Raw genomic sequence first — 24663 nt, forward strand, 5'->3', positions numbered from 1 at the left:
CCCTCCGGCGCCTGGGTCTTTCATTGTCTGTTTCGAATTTGATGGAATTTTAGGCATCGGCGTTAGGTTTCTGCCACGGGGATGTTTGTCGTGCCCTTCACGCTTTTCATTTAAGAGACAGGTAGGTCACCCTGTTAATAAAACAAATCTCGTACTTTCTTGCTCCGGTATGTGTAATATCTATTTTTACTTCAGTATATTAGTTATTTTTGTTTTCTTTGGTTCTCAAAATTGTTAACATCACGTTTCTCACATTATCCTCACTTCAATTTTCCCCTTAGTTTTAATTCTTAACCTTTTTACCAAATGTGACCTGGCCGAACCCCCAGAGTTGGTACGCTCCATTTCTTTATGGGTACCAACCAATCAACCAACCAACTCTTCAGTGCACATGTTGTTGGCGGTTTCATCACTCCTTGAGGGGATACAGATCGTCACTTCGCTGCTGCTCGTGCGGGAGCGCCCACTCAGCTTCTGACTGTAATGTAGATGAGGTAAAGTGGTGCCTCTGTCAGCAGGGCCATCCAGCAAACTACTCCAACTGCCTCGCACGGGCTCAGGAAGTCAGCGTGCTTGAGGTTCTAGAAAAGTTTCGCTGTTTGCGGGCAAAAGTTAGAGACATTGTTAAAGAGCGCGATGTCGTATATGCGGGTGTCGCCTGTCGTCAGGTGACTGCTACAGACCAATCCTTGCCTTCTCCTGTGAGTGCTGCCGTTGCAAAGACATTGGGGCAGCGTTTGACCACCTTTCCAGTATATTTTCAGAATGGTTTCAGGAAATGCAAGCTTAAATGCCAATGATGTCGCAGTTTTCGCAGCTGCTCCAAGCTTTCAGGACATGCTTGCTTTCATGGAGCAGGTGAATGCAAATTTTGCTCATCCACCATTGAGCCGTCCTCAGGCATCCCGCTGCTCCTCCCCAGAGCTTTCCCGTTCCCCAGTCAATGACAGCTTCTTTGGTATAACGCCACCCGATACCAACATCACGGCTAATGATGCAACACTGCTTGCACTAGCGCTATCGCCGAGTGAATCACCGGCGCCTGCTGTTCTTCCCTTAAGCAGTAAGATAATCCGGAACACCCCATCTACAGAGGAGCGATGGTCGTCGACAGCTTCGCAGTATGCTTGTCATCCACCTATCGATGTTCCGCAGTCCCGCTGCCTCTTGATTCATGTGGTGAAACATCGACAGAGGAGATCATTGTGACCTTTTCCAACAAAAAAGGCACGTCCCCTCTTTTAGGTTCTTCTGCAAAGTGAAAACAATAGGAAAGCCCAGGTACGCGACAATACGCCACAGGACATCCTAACTAGAGCAGCGACTGAGGTCAACATCGACTAATCATGGCCTCTCTAAAAGTGTTACAACAGAATTGCCGCTCGATACGTTCCTCTTCTTCAGACCTTCATTCTTCAACTGCTAAATTTTCGCCTGAATTTTCACCTAGAATCATCCTCCTACAAGAAACTTGGTTGGACTCCGGCAGAGTTCTTATGTGCCATAACTACTAAACCTTCCGCCTGGACCGTCAAGGTTGCGGTGGCGAGGTACTGATATTGCTATCTATTAATTTCTGTCGTAATACATTTAAGAATTTCGACTTGTGCTCAGAATGTGTGATTCTTGGCATTGATTTGCTTCAGCCGGAATGCCGCCCTTTCTCGTTAATAAATGCGTCGTTTCCCCCCGGAGTTTCCGATATGAGACATTTAGATTCAGCCCTTTCGGCTGGACAGAAAGCTGTGGCTGTGGCGGTGGGCTTCAGCTCGCATCATGTGTCTTGGGGATTTCGAAGACACCCCAGGGAAATGTCTGTAGTGATGGGCAGGGGATAATAAACTACATTGTCGAAATGTGGCCAGTGCTACAATTATAAGTGGTCGGTCTCAGTCTGCCCTAGACCTTACTTTCGTGACCCCAGGGCTGGTATCCTCGTGGTCAACAGGTGAAACGAACAGTCACCCTCTCCCTGTACTCTTTGAAATTGTTTGCACAGCGAAAATACCAAGCCAGCGAGTACGTTCCTTTTTCAATGTTATAAAGTTCTCCTTGGAGCTGTTCAGTGCAATCTCAGCTTTTCCACCTGAGCAGAACTACAAGGCTTAAAGCGTTGTCACCGCTGTTAGGGGTCCAAACTTTTAGCAAAATTTACGGTCTCATCAGTGCATAGCAACTCACGTAGCCCTTGGTGGAATGAGGAATGTACTAGAGACTTCCTACATTGAAAAGCCGCTTGGCAGCAGCTTCTCCACAATCAGAGCAAAGATAACTGGGTTAATGTCACCGCGCAACTTTTAACCGAACTGCATCACGTGCAGAGGAAACCTTTAATATTGGCCAATTTTCAGTGCTATCAAAAACAAATCGTAGACAAGGATTATTCAAGTTTATCAGGTCTAGGAAATCATGTTCCCCCTCTCCAAACGCACCCTCCCTGGTTCGCACGCCAGAAGAAACCATTGAATTTTTTGAGAACGTAGCTTGTGATCTACAGCCGCGGTTTGCGGCAAGGATTCCGTCGGCACGCCGTCGAAATGTCGGCACCGCTGACTTTTAAGAGGTCGCTATAGGCGAACTAGGTAGAGTGATTTCTTGTCTTCTAACGTCTGGGCCTGGCCCAGACGGTATTACCACAGAGATGATCGAATTGTTGTACAATGAAGCTCCGGCATAGCTGTTAATTGTAGTTAATATTTCTCTTAGAAACGCTTGGATACTTCCTGTATGACGTTTGGCCAAGATTTTGTCTGTCCTTAAGAAACCGGAGCTTGGATATACAATTCATAATATTACGCCAATATCACTAACACCCACTCTCGTTATAGTAGTTGAGCTCGTTTTGCTTCTCCTTATTAATATTAACAAGTTTTTGAGTACCAAGAACGTACTTAACTACAGACAAATTGGTTTTAGAGAAGTATGCTCTATCGGGTGGGTGCATATAGACTTGGAAAGTCGCATCCATGGGCCCGACAGAATGAGCAGATCGCCGCTTTGGTCACTCTTGACATCTCAAAAAGCTTACGATACTGTGGAATATGGCATCATCCTAGATCTCCTACCTCGGTATTCGTTCCCGGGGTACATCATCGAGTAGGTAGTGGCTCTTCTGGAAAACATAGTTCTTCTGTTATCAACATAGCTACGCTTCTTCTCGGTGACTTTGCCTTTTCCTCTTCATCGCAGGCATTCATTTCTTATTTCATTCTCTTCAGTCATATTTGAACGCCCTGTAATCATAGCTGGATACTTGGAAATTTTCATTAAGCATTAATAGGTGTTCTATTTTCGTGTTCCCTCTTATAGACCCAATATAGGTTTCGTTATCCTATCATCAATAACCCATTCGTCAGGTTTATTCGCTAAAATATCTTGGAGTCATCGATGACAGTAAATTGAATTCGCGCTTGCACATCGAACATATAGCAGCGAAAGGCTCCCGTGCTGTAGGTCTACTAAGGGGTCTAAGCCACAACCAAACAGGTCTGAGGGAAGATACGCTCTTGATGATTTGCAGCATGTATGTCCGTCCAATCTTAGAATTTGGGTGCGCTTTGTTCTCTGGCTCTTCGACCTATAAGCTCTTGCCTTTGGTGAACCAGGAACGACAAGCTTTGCGCTGCTGCTTAAGCCTGCCAGCTTACGTCCCGATTTGGGTGTTGTATTTAGATGCCGGGGTCCCAACGCGCAATACCTGGTTCAAGTACCTAACAATCAATGCATTTGCAAAGTTTCTTGAGTCCCCGCTGGCCAGGCCATGGAGACACTGTTTTCATCCAACACGCAATGTCGCTTATCGGTTCATATTGGCCTCGGTTCCGGCGCCCACACGTCTTTTTTGCCAATTCTTTACTTAACCCATTAAACACCACCCTCTTTTTAGTTCCCGTCTTGCAGATGCCATCCACAGTAGTAGAGATTTGTTTCGATAACATTTTTCCAAAAAAAGCTACGTTTCTTCCAACTAACATAATTAATAACACTCTCCTGGCTCACTACTCTAAATACCCACTGCATGTTGTTATTGCAACCGTTGTTATTGCAACCTGTGCCAAACTTGTTCGTGCGAAGTATCGCTGACCTCTTTTCCCTAGGGTCTCCCCCACTTAATCGATACCTATTTCGGGCGGAAAGGACAACCCCTCCCTTGTGCCATTTTTGCCGCAAAATTGAATCTGATGAGGATTTCTTCTTTTTTTTTGCCGCCGATTTTCTAGCCATCGAAGAAGGCTGCTGGAGACTACCCTGCGACGTTTTGGACTGCCATTGACTGTTCCAGTGCTTTTATCTTTAGGGGGTACGAAGCTAGGCCACTGCTATGGGAATGTTTGTCACGCCATCCATTCATTCATTTCGGAGACGGCTCGCCTGCCGTGCAAACATTATTCAGATCAGGCTGACTTTTATTTTGCTTTCTCGTACCTGTTTCTTTTTTCACTTTCTCTATTTATTCTACATACTAAATCTTTCCTTCGGTTCTACTATTGTTTTATCTGATTCTTTTTCATGAAAAAACTCTTTTCATGAAAAAAACTCTTCGTGAGTACGCGCCCATTTTTATGGGCCGCCATCACAATCATATTCATCATCATCATACTCTCTACCGTGAATTCTTGGTTTCTTGCGCTTCAGAACAACTTTGGCGCTGAAACCCGGGAACGAAATGCCCTCGACGATTCGAAAGTTTCTGAACTTGGGTTCAAGGACGATGTAGGCCGGAGATCCCACCGATACCGACGGACGTGTCTACATACTGAAGGGCCAATCAAAAATGTTGCAACCACAGCGAAAGCTCATCGCCGCTGCCGAATATCGGTACGTGAATCGAGAGCCGCACCTTCATTTCGGAAAAGTATGATGGCTGACGCGGAAAAAAGAGGATAGTTGATTGAAGCTTCGTGCTATCAGAGTCTGTACCATAAAACGACACATACTTCGTGCATTAACACATACGATTCAAGGTGAAGCCCTTGTGGCCGTGAACTTCCCGCAGCCCAGTTACCTAGGTCTCAAAAGCCTTCTTTACCGCCTCCACGAACACGAAGCCAAACTGAAATTCTTGTACAAGCACCTTGAGCCATACACATCCACCAAACTTCGCTAGGAAGAATTTACCAGACGCTTTGAATGGTAAGAGATTATTATCGACACCAGAACCAGAAAAAATGAGAACAGAATCTCAGGGTACTACTTGTGCCTCATCCAACATCTCCGATTCTCCAGTCGTAACGAAGTCTAGGAAGGAACTGCTGGATAATCAAGCTCCACATCATTCAACGATGACTTTAGACCCCTTAATAAAGTCATTCCGGGTGAAGCTTCACCAGTCGATTTCCGAACAGAGAAACCTGAATCTTTTCGTCAGAAGCACTCAGAGAAGACGCTTAACGACATGGACCAAGCAGAACATGAGCCACCTTCACCAGACCTCGGCTTGAAGCAGCGCCCACGGGACACAAATTACCACGCGCTTCAGCCGCATATAACAACGCAGGGCAACCGCGGAGACAGTCCTTAATAACCAGCCTCAAGTCCTTCGCCCTCACGAAAAGCCATGTGCAGCACTATTTGACAGCCCAACTGAGGAAGCACACCAAAGATTGGGAAATGTACGAAAGCGGAAAGCTTAGGAGATCACCGAAGTCTTTGACTAGACGCACCAAACAGATGAAAAGTCGGATGCGACAGAAATCTTGTTCACTCAGAAAACACATAAGGCCAGCAATGGACAGCGAAACAAATGGGTGTGACCTACATAATTTTTATCATAAATGGCTTGAAGGGATTCTGAAGAAGATCGTCGACCTTCATCTGAAGCCTACTTACATCAAACAAACTGGGGTTCCCGTCTGTAAGTCTGTATCCGCGCACAAGTCTGCCTTTCGGAAGCGCCATCGACGCTACAGTCATAGCTGGAAGGTCAATCTGTTCCAAAAGGGTACTGGATGATATTAGGAAGTGACCATGCCAGTAAAATGGACTACAGTGATTGGACTACTAGTTAACTCAGTGTGTGCGGCAGGGGGGGATATTGTGAAAGAAGAAGCTCCCATGATTTCCATGCATGCTGACATTATCATCGTCATCTGTTTCAATGAACATCCCGGCCCTTTGTCTTCTGGTTTTCCACAACATCAATAACGTTCCAGTGGAGGATGTCAGTGTTTTTAAGTACTTGGGAGTCGCTTTAAGAACGATTTAACATGGCGCGCAATATTTCCAACATCATATCACCGGCAAATAGATCGCTTGGTGTCTTAAAACGACGCCTGCGTCATGCACCCCCGCATGTAAAACTTCCACCCTACAAACCTTTATTTGTACTCTATTTGCATACTCGTCGTCTATCTGGAGCACTCAAGCATTTTTATGTGACGCACTTGAATCCGTCCTGAATCGAGCAGCTAGATTCATTCACTCGTATTCGTACAACGTGGGCCTTTCATCCCTTAAACAAGAATCTGCTCTTTTAAACCTTACTATTTGCCGGCAAATCGCCAGCCTCATTTTGTTCCAAAGTTCTATCACAGTAAACTGGGCCACCTACCCTATATGTTTCCTCTTGCCCGCATATCTCGCCGCACCGCTAATTCTTTTGATGACGCCCGGGAACGTGCCCATACTGCTTGTAATACACGACCTCTCTGTGATTGGCTGAAAAGGCGTGACGTAATTTGAACAGTTGGCGGGAACGACACGTCACACATTGGCAACATCAGGTTACGTAAAAGTGACGTAATGTTGCGTAACAGCTTGAAAATGGCGGCTGTTTTTGCGGCGAAATAGGGCAAAACATTTCCCCAACCTACGGCGCCCCGAAATTTCCGGCAATTTGCAGCAGGCGCAGTTTCGCATGACGCGCGGTTTAAAGCATGTTTTCTACCGCAACAAATAGTAGTTTTCACTGTTTCCAAGTCAGCGATCACAGAGCATACAAATAACGTGCACTATTTTGCTTGTATGTTTCACAATAAAATAAAAATTATTTGTTTGGCGTAACCGCAAGATAAGAGGGCAGTACAGGCCTCTCCATGACAAAGACAACCCAATTCATGGTATTTGTCCACGCTGCTCCTAGTAAGCAGCTGGATCACATGATCGAACTCAAGAGAAAAATAACAAAGAAAAGTGACTCTTTTGTTCATTACAGCGCTAATTGAAGTTGAACGTGACGTGTGAGTGAATCGGCGACATCGGTGCGCTTCGCCGTTATCAGGTGGAGCTCTTCGCTGCTCTTATGTGTCACACAAGCGATGATCGCGGCCATCTTTCTATGTGATCACGCCATAAACTTGTAACCACTTTCCTCCATGCTTGTAACATAGCAGCAGACGGTAGCGTGGCGGCGGTAGGGGCCGGGAAGGGGACAACGCAAAGAATCTTGCATTTAACCAGACAGCTCAACTACGTTACTAAAAGCGATTGAAAGAAATAAATTGATGCGGTAAAAAAAGATGTTCTTTAGCTCAACATCCCCCTTTCGCTCGCTTTTGGATCAACGTTACTCGATCGCCTTGTGGTGTTCACGCCAATTTCGACCTGCACAAATATGTTTCTCTTGGCAGCCTCAGCTACCGTCTTAATTTTATAGTGCATGCCAAGGGTTTTTATATCTGTTATGGGCCATATTTGATAGCTTAGTTGTGATCTTTATCAGTGAAGCGTCGAATTACACTGCATGTCGTCAGAGCTATACGTGCATCACGTCACTGATTACTTACGTTATGCTTACGCAAAAAACATGGCGAATTTCCCTGGAATTTGGGCAGTCGACAATAGGGCCCGGTATCTATTTCTTGCAATCGCGTTTTGTAACATAATTGAGCTCTCATCTTCAATGCAAGCTTTGTTGCGTTGTCACATTTCAGACCGTCACGGCCGCCTCGCTATCGTCCGCTGCTTTGTTACAAGTTTATGGCGTGATCCCAGAAAGAGACGGCCGTGACCATCGGTTGAAGCACAGCAAAACGCTACGCCTAATAACGGCGGAGCGCACTGGTGCCGCCGATTAACTCGTTCGTCAAGCTCGATCGAACTCAGTAAGCTGATTAATGAATAAAACAGACAGATTTCTTTGTTATTTTTTTTTTCTTTAATTCAATCATGTGAACCACCAGCTTAGTAGGAGGAGTGTGTACAAATGCCTTACGGTGGGTTCTTTGTAATGTAGAAGCTTTATTCTATTGCCTAACATAGTAAAGAACACGGGACGTTATTGTTATGCTCCGTTATCGCTGACTTGAAAACAGTCAAACCATTATTTCTTTCGATAGGAAACAGTTTTAAACCGCGTATGGTGCGAAACTGCGCCTGCTCCAAATTCACGGGGTTTTTGCAGGGCCTAAGTTCGGTGAAACTTTTTGCCCTATTTCACGGCGACGACAGCCGCCAGTTTCAAGCTGTTACGTAACATGACGTCCCTTTTACGCAGGCTGAAGTTGCGAATCTTTTACGTAAAGGTTCCCGCCAGCGGTGTACAGTGCGCAACACCCTTGTCTATAACACTGAGGTCAACTTCAACTGGTTACCTCTCAAAACTGCCGACTCAAACTTGTCACAAAACACGTTGAGGTCAAAATATGTGGTTAAGACTTCAGAATGACACAATAGTTTTCTTCAGATGCTTTTCGGCCGAGGCAAGATAAGGCTATAAGTACAAAACCTGTGTTATAGACAAGTGTGTTGCCCTCTGTACATTACGTCACGCTTTCTCAGCCAATCACACACAGGGCGTAACACGCAAACCGTACTGCTGTTGAATAGCAAAGATGCACCTAGTTGTCATGTCCAGCACATTTCGTCTAGTTTATCATTGCCGGCCAGGAATTATGCACCTTCAATAATGAGAAATAGGGCCAAGAATTTAGAACTGGTGCCAGTAAACGTCATAAAACGTCAAAATGACGAAATCACACACAACCGCTTTCTCAACCGGAAGCCCGTGACCAATACTGAAAGCCAATCAGACAACGCTTCCAGCGAATTCACAGTTCACGGTGAATTTACGGCGTCGAGAATGGGACCCTACATAGAGTTTCTTAGTAAGTATACTATAGAGGAAACTGCGCCTCGTAATCCATGTCGTCGTGGGGATTTATGGGAAGACCCCCCTTTTTGGCTTGGGCTTGGCATGATAATTGGATTCTTGAGCGGTTTTGGGCATTTGCTTTCTTCGCTATGCATTCACACGTCTACAATACGAGGATGCCGAAATCCTCCCTGTTCTGCGGTAGCCGTTTTCGGTGAAACAGCAGGCAGAGCGTTATCTCACCTGACGTTAGTGATGCCGCAGTCGAAGGACGTATGACTGAGGCAACGCCGCTTCTATAAACATTGCTTAACGCGTCGCGCGCTTTTCAATGGGAAGGGTAGGGATGCTTAGTTTAGGCACTCATCCGCTATGTGGCACGCTGCCCCGAAAATCTCGCCTTACGTCACTGCTTGCGAGTCGTGAACGCTGCACCCACTTCTACGACGTGTGTCTGTCAGCTTGCCTGCTGAGTTTCAAAAGCCGTTTCGCTCACATCTTAGCCGGGACGGGGCTATAGTTCTGGGGCGCACTGGGGATCTCGTTCAACGTGTCGCTCGCTTCATACTTGCTGCGTGTTAACAAAGATAGCTGACGGAGGCGGAATTTAAATAGTGTAAGAACATACTATTAATTGTCGGGTAGACGAATGGCGAACTGAAGAACGATATTTTTGGATGGTGCATCATTATTTCAGTGATGCTTTTCCCTCAAGACGATTTAGGGAGGAAAAAATTGGGTGCACATTTTTTGTTCAGGCGTTCACTTCCACCATTACACTCCAGCAATATCACGCGCTTGTAAATTTCAGAAGATTAGAGAAAACAAAAAGATAAGCAGCTGAGGGTCCCGCCCCGCAGTGAGGGCGCTGCTACAGTACAGTCCTCCATTTTAAAAGTGCGTACCGATGAGGAGTGCGAACAGCGCTGACAAAACAAGACGGAAATGCGGAGGGGACGCAGGGGGGATTCCCCACTCAGAAAATTTCGGGGCCCGTGATTCAAGCAGATAAGCGCGCAAAGCCGGCATCAGCCTGCGGCAGCACAAGTGATTTTGCTCCGAGTCAAAGGTGGTTTTATCAGCGACAGACCAAGACAAGCAGGCATTGTCAAAAAGAAGGCGTAGGGGCGCCGCCTGGGGAACGCTAAACAAACTTTCGACTATTTTGCATAGTTTCCGAGAAGCGGCGCTCGCCGGCGGACATGAATGCATCACCATGCAAAACACCACCACAAAGCCACAAAGCACGCGGAGACCGGAGCCCTCCTTCTCGCGATTCGCTGGGGAGAACGAAATGGTCGCGGCCTCAACATCATCACCGATTCGCAAGCGGCCGTGCGAATGCTAGCGGCAGGAGGAATACCACTTGCACTTAGAAAGGTACTTCCGGAATTCCTAGAGTAAGTTCCCAACATTACGTGGACCCCCGGACGCGAGGGACTGCCGGGTAACGAGGCGGCAAACAGGCGAGCGTGCGACTTCACGCCCCCCCCTCCTGTGACTGACGCCTTACGATACCCTAGCAGCACTACGTACGGGGAATACCTACAAAATACCAGAAAAGAGCGGGCTACATATCCAATCCCGCATCGCGAACTAACAGCAAGTGAACACCAAATGCTACGTAAGATTCAAACGAATACCTTCATACAAAAATCTCGCTTTGCGAACATTTTCCAACAACGGCACCCGACTACACAGAAGACTGCAGGCTATGCGGAGAGACTGCTACCCTCTTCCATGCAACGTGGGGCTGCCCACCCCGGTGGGCAGAGGCGGACACCAAAAGAACCCGCCACTGACTTCCCGTGAATCATGGGAAGCCGCCCTCGTCAGCCCCGACTTACAGACCCATAAGGGCTTAATTAGCCGGGCGAAGACGGGAGCAGAAGCCACTGGAGCCCTGGACAAAGGGTTCCACCTATGTTTCTGCCATCCTTTTCTTCCTTTCTCCCTTTGTTCCATTTTTACTTCAATGAAGTTTATTCAGTCAGTCAGAAAGCACGCAGGAAGGCTACGGAGCGGGAAAGGGTATGTGGGAGCGACAGCAGACGGACAGGAGAGTGGCTGTTTGGCCATTGTTCGCTCACGCGTTAGGCAATGATTATACAGGCGCCGTTGACTGAGCGGGTAATATGTCCACGCGAAATTTGTAGCCGACGAAAAAAAAAGTACTTCTACGAAGATAATGTACGACCGATACGGGCGCTTGTATGCGTCCTATCTTGTCATCGTTCACGACTGTTCAGCGCCACGTTTTCTTTTTTCTTGTTAAACTAGCTGACGGTCGGTGCACCGGTTCACCACGGAGGCGACGTTTTCTTAGGCACGTTGAAAAAACTTTCTAAACTCTTCAAACAATGTATTATTTTAAATAATGGTAAAATTAATAAAATAATAGTCCTTAATAAGTCCCCCCCCCCCCCCCCCTCCAAATATTAACATAGTACGCAACTACCACCTTTGCCTGCAGAATAGTAGGCACAACCGTTCCGGAAAAAACGCTTTACTGGTTTTTTTCTAAGTTTTAAAACCCTGTTTTATTTTACGCTTACATAATTGCACACTCTTATTTGTGTTTTCGTGGCAATTTGTTTAAATTTGCGGTCACTTAAACTTTTCAATCCAAGCCAATGATGAACTAAGGCGAGCGCATGATGTAATGGACAGTTCGAAACTGATATATACTAGATTGAAATCTGTCGCTGCAGTCGCGGGCCGCCGTGGGCGGCGCCATTGCTGCTAGCGACGTTCCTCGCCTATTTGGCTTAGATAGACATATAACATCTTTTTTGCCTGGAAGCCAAAATCAACAAAAAAGGGTAACTATTTTTCTTGTTTATCGTGCAAGAAGATTCTACATAATTATTCAGAAATTATACTTTCTGGAGGTTTAATTTTATGATACCAAAACATATTTGATGAACCTTCCACAGTAATATTGTTGCTTTTTGCAGCCAGAGCCAACTTTTCAGACAGTTCACGAGTCATGCCAAGGACAAGTAAAACGTGCCTGCCGGGTACATGACGGAACGCTCGCCGAAGCGGGGCTTTTGTAGGCAGTGGCGCCAGATTTCCCTATAGTGTATATTAGTATGAAACTCTATGGTAATGAAGGCCCATTACGACACAGACGGCCTTGATGTGCGCCGCATAGACGCTAGGGCCAGATTCCTCTCTAGTGTATATTGTAAGAAACTCTATGGGGCCCTAGGTCTACACTTTGCGCAAGTAATCGTACAATGTTTACGAATCACTCCATTGTCCCTTTGAAGTAATCATTAGCACTCCAGGGCGGCTTCCTCTGGAGTCAAAGTACTAATGGCCACGTTTTACCGACGTCATGTGCGTTACGTACACCGCAGCGCCTGAGGCGCCTCCTGTCACTGAAAAAAGAAACAAGAGATTTCTGTTTTAGCGCGAGAAGGCCAAAAAGCAACAAAACGAGAAGAAGGCGCCTGATGCAATTTCGGAAAGTCACTTTGGAAGGGAAGTCACGTGCCTAAGAGAGAAGCTGGGCTAACGCGGTTGATGTCCCATCTGCTGTCACTTCCTTACGGAACGTGAGCGCATGTGAATCATTGCAATGTGTGCGTGCCCTCAACCGCAGCAGCGCAGACGCTATCTTGGCTCGTCCTTCGTGGGAAGTGTAAGCCCCGAGGGAGCGCCGGGCACATTGTGCTCCACAGTTGGCAAGATGCAAATCAGCTGTTTCTCACTGTCATTTATTCCATGCAACTGTAATATCGCGTAATGGAATTTCTGGGGACGATTTCCAAAAATATGCGTGCACCGCAATTTTTCGATTCTTTGTACGATAATAAATGCAGCCCATGAGCGCGCATGGCACTCCATGGCGCCATCTGGCAAGAGTACGGCGCAGCGAGAAAAACGTTCACTGGGCCTCTTACACCCATACGCTTCCCGGTAACGGTGCTCGACAGGAGAAAGCCAGAGCTCTGGAAGTGACCCACAATGCGTTCTCGGTTCAGGAAGCCCAGTAGTCACATCCGTGCCGTTCTCTTTCCAGGTTCAAGGGCTATTTCCGGGCATTCCTGTGCGGCCGGTGCTGGTCGAAGCCGCTGCTGCGGGCAGAAAAGGACGACGTGGCTCAGCCGCGGCTCCGGACGCTCCGCTGTTCGTCGAGCCGCTGGACGCAGAGCTTCACGCTTAAGGGCTTCTCCGGGATCACCTTTGCCGCCCAGCAGGCCACGTGCCGATACGCTACGCGGTCCTTAAACAACCACCAGCGGAACGACGACGACCTCCAGATGACAATGCCCTTGTAAAGGATCGTGACCCTCGCACAGTGGATGCATAGTGTCCCACCATTCTTGCCTGCGAAGTAATGTTAAGCTTCTACGCCAATGCAGGTGCATGTGTAGGGTGATATTTTTCATAGATTACCTTCTGGGTGTTGCGAAATGATACAGGAGGAAGAGGTCGCCCCCTTAGACATCAAGTAGTTCACTTTTGAGAAACGGTATCCCGAACGCCGAGGCAGTTTCGAAATTTGTGGGGTGGAGGGAAATAACGAAGACAAATGTATAGAATAAAAACACTAAATGCAGCGTCCCAAGTAAAATTTAGCCCACGTGCATGTTTCCTGCTCAGTGGAATGGCGGCTGGCGTATCTTGCCAGACACGGCCACATGGCTGTAAATGAGCCGAGAAGGCAAAGAAACTCATTAAAGACATTCATGCGGCACCGACTGCTCTACTTTGGTCGTTGCGTGCCGCCACGTGTGCGTGCACTGAAGTGAAAAGGATCTCTAACCATTGGCGCCTGCACAGACCTCGGGATGGTCTCCGCATTCAAGGGTGTCACCAGTCAGCGTCATGTCAATTCGCAGCATTTAGAATATTGTTGGCGCACCTAAAATAACCGGAGAATAAATTACGGTAATAAACGAAGAATGTAATAGAGACGACATACTACAACCTGAACAAAAAAAGAATTATGGCACGTTGGTAGTACATTACTTAAAAAAAAATGCGCGTCAAAGGGACATCGAAAAAGTGAGGACAGACTAACACAGTGCAACAGATACACACAGCACATTCCGCTGTGTGTGTCTGTCCTCAGTTCTTCCGCGTCCCTTTCATTCGCAATTTTTTAAGAAAAAAACCGAAACGCAGCCGCAAGATGTATTTTAAAGAAGGGAGCCAAAACCAGAAAGACAAAGGTGGGAAGTTTTCCGCCACAGAAATATACGAAATGCAAGCACTAACAAAATAACAGAAACATCAGCGTTCATTTAAACATAAAGTGGTTGAAACGATGTTCGAAAGTGTTTGGGTGTGAGCCCCCTACTAATTTTACCCCTAAACAATCTAATTCAAATTTTCAAAGTTCGAAGCTTTACCTCTACTATGGGGAGCGCCATATTGCAGAACTATGAAATAATATTGACCTACTGGAGACATTTTAACCTGCCTCAAAATCTCTACAGACGAGCATTTTCGTAATTCGCCTTCATCAAAAAAAAATTACACAGTTCGTCGTTTCCGTTGACGTTCAGCTTCGCGTGCCTTCGTTGTATCAGTAGCTTCTTGACGTAGTTTGAATGAGTGAAGGACATAAGGCGCGTTCGTAGCACATGCTCCCATCTCGGTTTGTAGCGCAGTGTTGCGGCCAGAGAGTCGTGGGATCGAAACCGGGCGCCGCTTAACTATTTCTTTATATAGTGGGCTGCGCTGACGTCAGCCCAAACGCTGACGGGGCTGAAGAGACGCGCATGCGCAGTAGAGTGTGGACGGTGGACAACGACAACGAGGGAGGGAGGGACACAGCCGCGAGCATGAGATGCTTCGCATCTAAAAAGCGGCCACAGAGCCAGGATTCCATCCGCCTCCTCACCCAGAACGGCACAACATTTTACCCACACTGAACGACGCCTGTGAATTGCATTCTCATGATTTAGGGAAGTAAGCGTTGTATGAGAGACAGAGAGGTCATATTTTAGATACCCGTTCCCACACAAACCAATTGCGCATAATAAAAATCACAGAAACATCAGCAGTATCCTAATACACAACCTTATTATTCAGCATGTCGAGGCAGTCAGTCATGCGCACTTTCCTTTTTTGCATTTTACTGCGAAGCAGTATATGTCTAACCCCCCCCCCCCCGTAGTTATCATTCCGGTGAAGCCGATTTATTCGGTGCCGCTCCAGTGCTCCTCCTCGCCACCGCCGACCCCTCTAATCTAATCGCAACTGTTGTTCCCCTTGCTACCCGCGGTGCCTCTTTCACAAGTGTCGCAGTCGACTGTCAACGGAGGTAGCGGCGCTATCAGATGATTTCGGTGAATCAACAGAAATTGGAATCAGCGTAAAAATTTCCGAAACATTGCCGCCGCCAAACATGTTGCCGCTACCGTTGCCACCTGAAATTCCACATCGCCGAGTAGCTGCGAATGGCTTGACGATGAACAGCAACTTGCCAGGTTAGAACGCCGGGATCAGCCCATAATTCTTTATCAGCTTGAAAGGCTTGCCTAGCGACATTTTTGCCGGTGTATTTCACGCCTAAGTATGCGCCCATCCCCGTTTGCCGGTTTAAGTGTGCACCGGTTCGGGGTGGAAGCCGGTGTGTGTGCATGGACGGCTGTGCTTCATGCCGCTATCTATGGCATACTCGTTGGGCTGGTGGGAGATGTAAATGTGGAAGTCGCATGGCCGGATGCGCCCTGTGAGCCGCTCTGCGGAGTCGAGAGGTATCGGTTTGGCTTGAGGTGTTACATAAATCGTAAGGTGCTTGCGACAGGGCAGTGAAATGGCACGTCACAGGTGTGTCCGCTATAATAAAGCTCCAGGCCTTTCAGGTTTTGACTCGCTATAGGACCGACGTATGTCGTTCGCTTGGAAGAATATATAGCGGGAATTGAATGAGCATCGGCCCTAACAGAATCGCGAATGGGAGCAAAAAAAGTAATACTTACCGGCGCCAGGTTTCGAACCAACGACTGTGCGGGCGGAACGCAAGGTACATGATACTCTACCCAGTGCACCACAAAGCCGACACAGAATGGATGGTTACAAACACGCCTTATATCCTTGACTCATTCAACCATCGGCCACAGGTGCGCCCTCTCTCCCGCGTCCTCCTCGCCTTCTCTCCGCTCGCAACGCCCTTTCTCGCCGCGTTCGGTTCGGGCGCACAACAGGTGGGGACGTGCGCAACACCTTCTCTCGCCGCGTTGGGTTCGCGCTGATCAACAGTCGGTTCGCGCGCGCAAGAACAGGTGGGGGCGGTGGCATTGCGCTCTCTCGCCGCGGTCGGTTCGCGCTTAAACCACATATGTCGTTCGTGCGTGCTCCGGTCGCTAACATCTGTGGCGTGATCGTGACGTCAACATCACGCGTTCGTGTGTGGCGCGATTTTGGCGCTATAACACTCTCTCGCGAGGGGCATTGGATTGGACAACGGGCTCTCGCTTTGTTAGTGTATTAGTTCCAGGTTCGATTCCCGGCGGTGCCAGTAAATTCTTTTATTTGTTCGCTGGAGTTTTCTGGTGACACCAACGGTCGCGAAAGAACCCTTTAGGGGTAGAGGTAAAAAGCTTTGGCATAAAACACATATGTGTGGTTTCGCGCACTCTGTGGACTGCTTCCAGCTTCGCAGGGCATCATTCTTCACAGAGTGAAGGCCATTAATTTTGTTAACAAATAGTACCATCTCAAGCCTCCTCCGTGGCTGTTTTGGCAAACAAAAAAATCGCGCCAATCCACCCCGTGAATGTGGTTGGAAAGCAAAGCTGTAACTGGCACCCATAACGATTATCCATGCGACGTCACTTAAATTCACTCACATCGCGTTACAAATAGTAATACCAGAGAGAAGTGAAATGCACTTAACCACACTATTACTTCAAAGAGATATTTTTGGTAAAGTTAAATCAATGCATGATGCATGAACGGTGTTTCGTTGAGTTGTATTGGTGTAGCACAAGAGTGGAAACTTTTTCTATAAAATTAAAGTAAGCTCCAACCCGGTTTAGACGATCTGACTTCTCCGTCTCTGCGCCGCGGACGGAGGTGACGAGATTTGCGGCAGAGAAGAGGGAGGAGGCGGAAGAAATACTTTTGTTCAGATTTTTGAACGGCCCAGAGTGCAGCCCTGGGGAGTGATTCCTTATTCTGTGGGGCCCATATTCATTCCCCGCACACTGTGTTCTGTCCACCCGCTGAAGCTGGGTAGGTAGAGAGGGCCTGGGCAGGAGCATCTCCCATTGCTCTGGTTGGGTAGTTGACGGAAAGAGAGGAGGGTGCTAAGGACTAAAGTCGCACACTCCGATCACGGGATGGAGTGTTCCTACTTCTGAGTAAAATTTACATTCAGCGTCGTAGCCATTCGGATACATTAAGTGAAGACGCGTAGACTGTGGGAAGGAGCCCGGATTGTATGAGCCGTAGGGTAGTTTGTGGTTCTCTGGAAAGGTCAGGGTAAGGCGAAGGTACGGTCTGTCTCAGAAGGTGATAATGCTTGGTGATCTCCCTGAACGTGACAAGCGGGTGACTGTCCTCGTGCAGCTCCATAGCACGGGAAGTAAAAGCGCAGGCTTGTTGGGTGGACATATTTGTTGCCCTACTTTGAAGCGTGAGGGGTGTCCAGATGAGCTGTATGGGACCGTTTGGGGAGTGGTTTTTTAGCACGCACAGTGCAGGTCAGGACACAAAACTCGACTGGTGATTCCAGTAGGCCTGCTTGGAATCGGTGACTACCCTCCAAACCCCTGGTTGAGTGAGAGCCAAGGTGATGGCTGCCTCTTCTGCTGTAGTCATTTCTTGGGTCCTAAGCGAGGTACACGCAAGGAGGTTGGTTCTGTAGGTAGCCACGATGATGGCGTATTGCTGCCCTCGATGTTTGGAGGCGTCTGGTTAGATAACTGCATGAACCCCACCAAAGGTGGTGTTTAGCGCTTGAGCCCGTGCTTTTCGGTGACCCTCGTCATGTGAGGGGTTCATATTTCTAAGCAAAGGAAGCATCTTTAGTTTTGGTCACCAAGAGTCTGGTAGTACGTCAAGCGGAGTGACATTCTGGGCTGCCCAGCCAATCTGGTGAAGCATGCGGTTACCCACCGCAGTTCTGAGTCGGACCTTCTGGTTAGAAAGATGGCCTTCTATCAACTCTTCCACCATGTTGTGGAGCCCCGTTCTAAGCAGCCTCTATGTGGACGCACTCATGAGACGACCAATGGTCTGCTCGACCACCTTTCTTATCATTATTTAGTCTTCCTTGTCGAGAAGAAGACAGGGAATTGACGTAAGCGACTCTCGAGAGGACAAAAGCTTCAATTAATCGAAAGGTACCGGATTATTTTAGGCCTCGCTTCTTGGTGGCAACTCGCCTGATCATGTGTGTGCTGTTTTTTAGGCACTGCAAGGCGACGTCACTCTTGGTGTTAGCCTCGAGATGTAGGCCCAGGATGTTGACGCTGGGGCTTGGAGTGATGGCCTGGCCATGAAGGAGTATTTGAATGTATTACTTGATTTGGCGTGAGTGCGGACGACAAGGAGCTGTGATTTTTTAGGTGAACACTGGAGGCCACAGGTTTTAGCACATTGGCGTACTAGAAGTGAGATGCTATGCACTGGTGTGAGCTTGCTTTGATTTTTGTAACTCTTAGCATATGAGCAAGCTGCGCACAGGGCCGCTAGATGGGCGTGAGTGGTCGCGTGACAGTTTCACGTGGCATTCAGCGAGAACGCAGCGGGTAAACCCGTAGATGTGCTTGATGAGTACACCACCTGTATTCCCCGTCTTCGCGTGGGCTCGTAGCTGAATCGGTAAGACGACGGGCTCTCGCTTTGTTAGTCTATTAGTTCCAGGTTCGATTCCCGGCGGTGCCAGTAAATTCTTTTATTGTTCGCTGGAGTTTTCTGGTGACACCAACGGTCGCGAAAGAACCCTTGGGGGGTAGAGGTAAAAAGCTTTGCTTTAAAAAGGGGTTTGCACGGGCAATGTTTGTCAGGAAAATATTTTAAGGTGATTCATGTAGCCTAATCATACGCGCGAGGTAGTACACAATCGCACAATGACGTACTGACACGCCAAGTAGTATCTCAACTCATCGACATATTAGGTAAGGGAGCAAATATATTATGGGGAGAGCGCTTATCTTAGGTTACCTCCCAGGCGGCACAGAAAATGTGTCCGACGACCGGACCGTCTATGGCCGCTTTCTGGCAGGTCCGGCCAGCATCCATGTTCTGGCAGCCACTGATTGCACGTTTAACGGCCAAATTCGGCAACCAGCGCTTCGGTATTTCTCCGGCCTCTTGTGTTCAGACGCACAACGGCACCTACCCGGCTGCCAGATGTTCAGTTCACTTTCGGGTGCCGATGTTGAGAAAAAGAACGGCCGAAGTACGACCTTAGGGAATCCGTTTTTCCTTCGGAAAGGGGTGTTCAGCCGAAGCACGGCAAGCGATCGGCCACAGAATATCCATATCCCTGTGGCAGTTGGTGTTCGAAAGGAGACCGGCCGGAGCGCGGCGGCCGCGTATTCGCTCTTTCAACGGTGAACCACGCGTCGGGCGGTAGAATTATTCGTTTTCTTCGGGCAGCCGGTGTCATAAATGAGACAGGCCGACGTATGGCCCCAGAATGTACAGGCGGTCACAGAATAACCCGGACCAAGCGAGCGGTGCGCGAAAACTATCGGCGCGACACCTTCCGGCCCAGCGCCTGCTGTCGAGATAGCGGAGGGCGCATGCGTGTCCCTCCCTAGAGTTTGTGCATGTCAGTTCCCTTGATTTCGGCTGCAGCACTTTGATCCTCTCCAATGCGACGCGCGCCGGCGCCTTGCGCGGCGCGACTACCGACCGGGCGTGATGCATGTCAGCAGCCGGCAGCGTGCGCCATGCGCTGATGCCGCGTAACTGTGCGTTCATCTGAGAATGTTCGTTCGGCGCTCTTTTTATCATTTTATTGACAAACGCAAACTGGCGTTGAAGAAAGGCTGCGATAAAGATTCACACATGACTCAACCAGTGCTGGTCGTTATGCGACAAACACAGAGTTGATAGAACTAAAAACAGCGATGTTTTAAAGCAAAGCTTTCTACCTCTACCCCCCAAGGGTTATTTCGCGACCGTTGGTGTCACCAGAAAACTCCAGCGAAAAAAATAAAAGAATTTACTGGCACCGCCGGGAATCGAACCTGGAACTAATAGCCTAACAAAGGGAGAGCCCGTTGTCTTACCGATTCAGCTACGAGCCGACGTGAGCACGGGAAGACAAATGGTGTACTCACCAAGCACATCTACGGGTTTACCCCCTGCCTTCTCGCTGAATGCCACGTGAAAGCGTCACAAGACCACTCACGCCCGTCTAGCGGCCCTGTGCGCACCTTGCTCATGTACTAAGAGTTACAAAAATTAAAGGAAGATCACACCAATCCATGGCATCTCTCTTCTAGTACGCCAATGTGCTAAAGCCTGTGGCCTCCAGTGTTCACGTAAAAAATCACAGCTCCTTGTCGTCCGCCCTCACGCCAAATCAAGGAATACATTCAAATACTCCTTGATGACCAGGCCATCACTCCAAACCCCAGCATCAAGACCCTGGGCCTACATTTCCAGGCCAACACCAAGAGTGACGTCTCCTTGCAGCGCCTCAAAAACAGCATTAATCTAATGATACACATGATCAGGCGAGTTGCTACCAAGAAGCGAGGACTAAAAGAATCCGGTACCTTTCGATTAATTGAAGCTTTTGTCGTCTTGAGTGTTACTTACGACAAACCCCTATCTTCTTCTCGACGAGGAAGACATAGAGATGCTTTATATAATGATTAGAAAGGCGGTTGAGCAGGCCATTGGTCTTCTCATGAATGCGTCCACACTGAGGCTGCTTAGCAAGGGCTCCAAAACACGGTGGAAGAGCTGATAGAAGGCCATCTTTCTAACCAGAAGGTCCGACTCAGAACTGCGGTGGGTAACCGCATGCTTCACCAGATTGGCTGGGCAGCCCAGAATGTCACGCCGCTGGACGTACTCCCAGACTCTTGGCGACTAAAACTAAAGATGCTCCCTTTGCTTGGAAATATGAACCCCTCACATGACCAGGGTCAACGAAAAGCACGGGCTCAAGCGCTAAACACCACCCTCGATGGGGCTCATACAGTTATCTACACAGACTTCTCCTAACATCGAGGGCAGCAACACGCCATCATCGTGGCTACCTTCAGAACCAAGCTCCTTGTGTGTACCTCGCTTAGGACCCAACAAATGACGGCAGCAGAAAAGGCAGCCATCACCTTGGCTCTCACTCAACCAGGGGTTCGGAGGGTAGTCACCGATTCCCAGAAAGCCTACTGGAATTACCAGTCGTGTTGGGTGTCCTGACCTGCACTGTGCGTGCTAAAAAACCACTCCCCAAACGGTTCCATTCAGCTCATCTGGACACCGCCTCACGCTTCAATGGAGGGCAACAAATACGCCCACCCAACAAGCCTGCGCTTTTACCTCCCGTGCTATGGAGCTGCACGAGGACAGTCACCGGCTTGTCATGTCCAGGGAGATAATCCAGCATTATCGCCTTCTGAGACAGACCGTACCTTCGCCTTACCCTGACCTTTCCAGAGAACAACAAACTACCCTACGGCTCATACAATCCGGGCTCCTTCCCACAGCCTACGCGTCTACACGTAATGCATCCGAATCGCTACGACGCTGAATGTAAATTTTTCTCAGAAGTAGAAATACTCCGCCCCGTAATCGGTGTGTGCGACTTTAGCCCTGAGCACCCTCCTCTCTTTCTGTCAACTCCCCAACAAGAGAAATGGGAGATGCTGCTGTCCAGGCCCTCTCTACCTACCCAGCTTCAGTGGGTGGACAGAACACAGGCCGGGCGTACTGCATATGGGCCCCACAGAAGGAACCACTCCCCAATGCTGCACTCCTTGGTCGTTCAGAAATCTGAACAGAAGTATTTCTTCCTCCTCCTTCTCAGCCACAAGTCTCGTCGCCTCCGTCCGCGGCGCAGAGACGCAGAAGTCAGATCGTCTAACACCGGGTAGGAGCTTACTTAGATTTTATAAAAAAAAGTTTCCACTCTTGCTACATCAATACAACTCAACCAAACACCGTTCAAGCATCATGCATTGATGTAACCTTACCAAGAATATCTCTTTGAAGTAATAAATGGTGTGGTTAAGTGCATTTCACTTCTCTCTGGTTTTCCTATTTGTAGAGCGATGTGAGTGATTTTAAGTGACGTCGCATGAGTAATCGTTATGGGTGCCGCTTACCGCTTTGCTTTCCAACCACATTCACGGGTGGATTGGCGCGATTTTTTTTTAATTTCGAGTTTTTCCCGTGCGGCATATCAGAGGCGGTTTAAAGATGGCAGGAGGGAAGAAAGTAGGAAGGAAAGAGTTTATTCGCTTCGGAAAAATAGACCGAAATACACAGCTGTCGGTGCGAGTGAATTGCTATCGAAAAGCAAGGAGGCGTTTCCTTCCATGTCACCCATTGGACAGTGATAGCTATGATGCGTATAAAGCACGTAACTCGTCCTGCATAGTCATATTCGTGAAGAATGCCTTCCCGCGTCCCCATCGAGCAACGGAGGCACATCGTGCGACTTTTCATCGAAGGGACTACTCAGTGGGAAAGTTGCCACCTCACCGGGAGGTCTAGGGCTTCTGTAAGCCGCATTATTCAAGCTTACCGCGATGATCAGGGCAGACTCATTGACGCAGAGCGCAGCGGGCGGCCTAAAGTCACCAGTGAGGAGCAGGAACTACTCATTATCGCAGCCGCTGTGGCAGATCCCCTCCTGTCTGCAAAAGAAATTCGACAGGAGCTGTCATTGAATGTCTCTTGCGAGACCATTCGAAGACGACTGAAGGAGGCGGCACTCGGGAGTTGCGTGGCAGCGCAGAAACCGCGCGTGACGGACCGCCAGAGGCTGGAAAGGCTGGAGTTCGCCCGGGCAGTGGAGCGGTGGACAACGGACGAGTGGAATGAAGTTATATTCACAAACGAATCAACTTTTCCACTCGCTGGGATCAACCGCGGCGTGTTTGGCGTCCGATGAGCTGCAGGTACGAAACTAAACTGTGAAACGTAGCTGGTAATGTGCATCCTAGATGATATATAAACTAGTACAGTCATCATCATCATCATCATCATCAGCCTATCTACGCCCACTGCAGGGCAAAGGCCTCTCCCATTATTCTCCAATTACCTTGGTCCTGTGCCAACTGCGACCAAGTTATCCCGCAAACATCTTGATCTCATCTGCCCATCTAACTTTCTGCCGCCCCCTGCAACGCTTGTCTTGTCTAGGGATCCACTCTGTTACCCTTAATGACCAGCGGTTATCTTGCCTTCGCATTACATGCCCTGCCCCCGTCCATTTCTTTTTCTTAATCTCTACTAATATGTCCTTAACACGTGTTTGTTCCCTGACCCACTCCGCTCTCTTCTTGTCCCTTAATGTTACACCTGTCATTTTCCGCTCCATTGCACGCTGAGTCGTTCTCAATTTAATGTGTAAGAGGTCAAATCGGGAGCACGGTTTAATGTGAGAATTGCTGAGCATTCCTTCGGGGGTCCCGAGTGCAACGCTAAGCGTAATTGTTAAGTCTAGCAATGCATAGCTACCTGTTAATAACTATATTTCGGAGCAACCGATATAGAATGTCCCTGTAAATTTTATTCAGCTGGGTTCATTTGAAACGTTTATAAGCACCGTTTATTAAGCGTTTGTTGTCGCTGTTTTTTTACGAAACACTTCAGGTAACCCGCATCGGATAACAGGGCTTTTGTAATTCCCGATGTGGAAAGAGGATGAAATTGATGCATAGTTTTATACAGGATACTGTTCGCCTACGTGGCAGTGGGGGTGCAGCCTCCCGCTAAAAAAATGTGCCAGTAATTTCCATCGATGTAAACTATCAAACACGGTGAATGTCCTTTTATTGATTTATCTAGTATACCCTCCGAACATCTTCGAAGATATCTTTCCTCGGAGATATCTTTCCTGAATGTATTTCTGTATTTAGCCTGATGGTATTTAGATACCAGCCCTGCTACATCCAAAGCGTCCTTTCCAGTGGGAGGTGCTCCGTCAGCGTATGGGGCGCAATGAGTGCGGACGGCCTGGGACCCCTCGTCAGAATTTCTGGGCCAATCAATGCTTCCCAGTACTGTAACATTATTTCGACAAGTCTGCTCCCCTACGTCCTGGACGGGTGCTTCATCCGGCAACAGGACCGAAGTCCTGTCTTCACAGCACGAGCCGTGAGCTCACTTCTCGAGGACCACGCGGTGCGACAGCTGCGGTGGCCTCCGTGCAGGGCAGACCTAAATCCGATAGAAAATGTGTGGGGGATTATGAAGATGAATCTCGGCAAACGAAATGACTGCGGTCGCACGGCGGACTAGTTGTAGCAGGTAGTGGAAGATGAATGGGGACGCCTGCACCCCCGTCCCGAAATCATAAAGTCGCTTTACGAGTGGCTCCCCCGACGCGTTCGTGAAATGATCAAAAACGACGGAAACTTCACACACAATTAATAAGGGGAACCACTCAGATAATCACCGATGTTTTTTTTTTGTTCCTAACCGAATAAACCTTCGCTGTATTCAGTTCTTGCTATCAACTGTGTTCATCG

General features: G+C 48.3%; 1 protein-coding gene across 1 annotated transcript in view; it reads left to right on the plus strand.

The window, feature by feature from the left end:
* The window catches only part of LOC144174007 (tachykinin-like peptides receptor 86C), a 965900-nt gene extending 952181 nt beyond the window's left edge, over positions 1-13719 (plus strand). The window contains exon 5 of the mRNA XM_077702439.1: positions 13062-13719. Within this exon, the coding sequence (XP_077558565.1) occupies positions 13062-13320 (259 nt within the window). The 3' untranslated portion in view covers positions 13321-13719. The remainder of the gene's footprint in view (positions 1-13061) is intronic.
* The last annotated feature ends 10944 nt before the right edge of the window (positions 13720-24663 follow it).

Source organism: Haemaphysalis longicornis, unplaced genomic scaffold (genome assembly GCF_048455015.1).
Source record: "Haemaphysalis longicornis isolate Haplotype H1 unplaced genomic scaffold, Haemaphysalis longicornis Haplotype H1 scaffold_1, whole genome shotgun sequence".
Taxonomy (NCBI): domain Eukaryota; kingdom Metazoa; phylum Arthropoda; class Arachnida; order Ixodida; family Ixodidae; genus Haemaphysalis; species Haemaphysalis longicornis.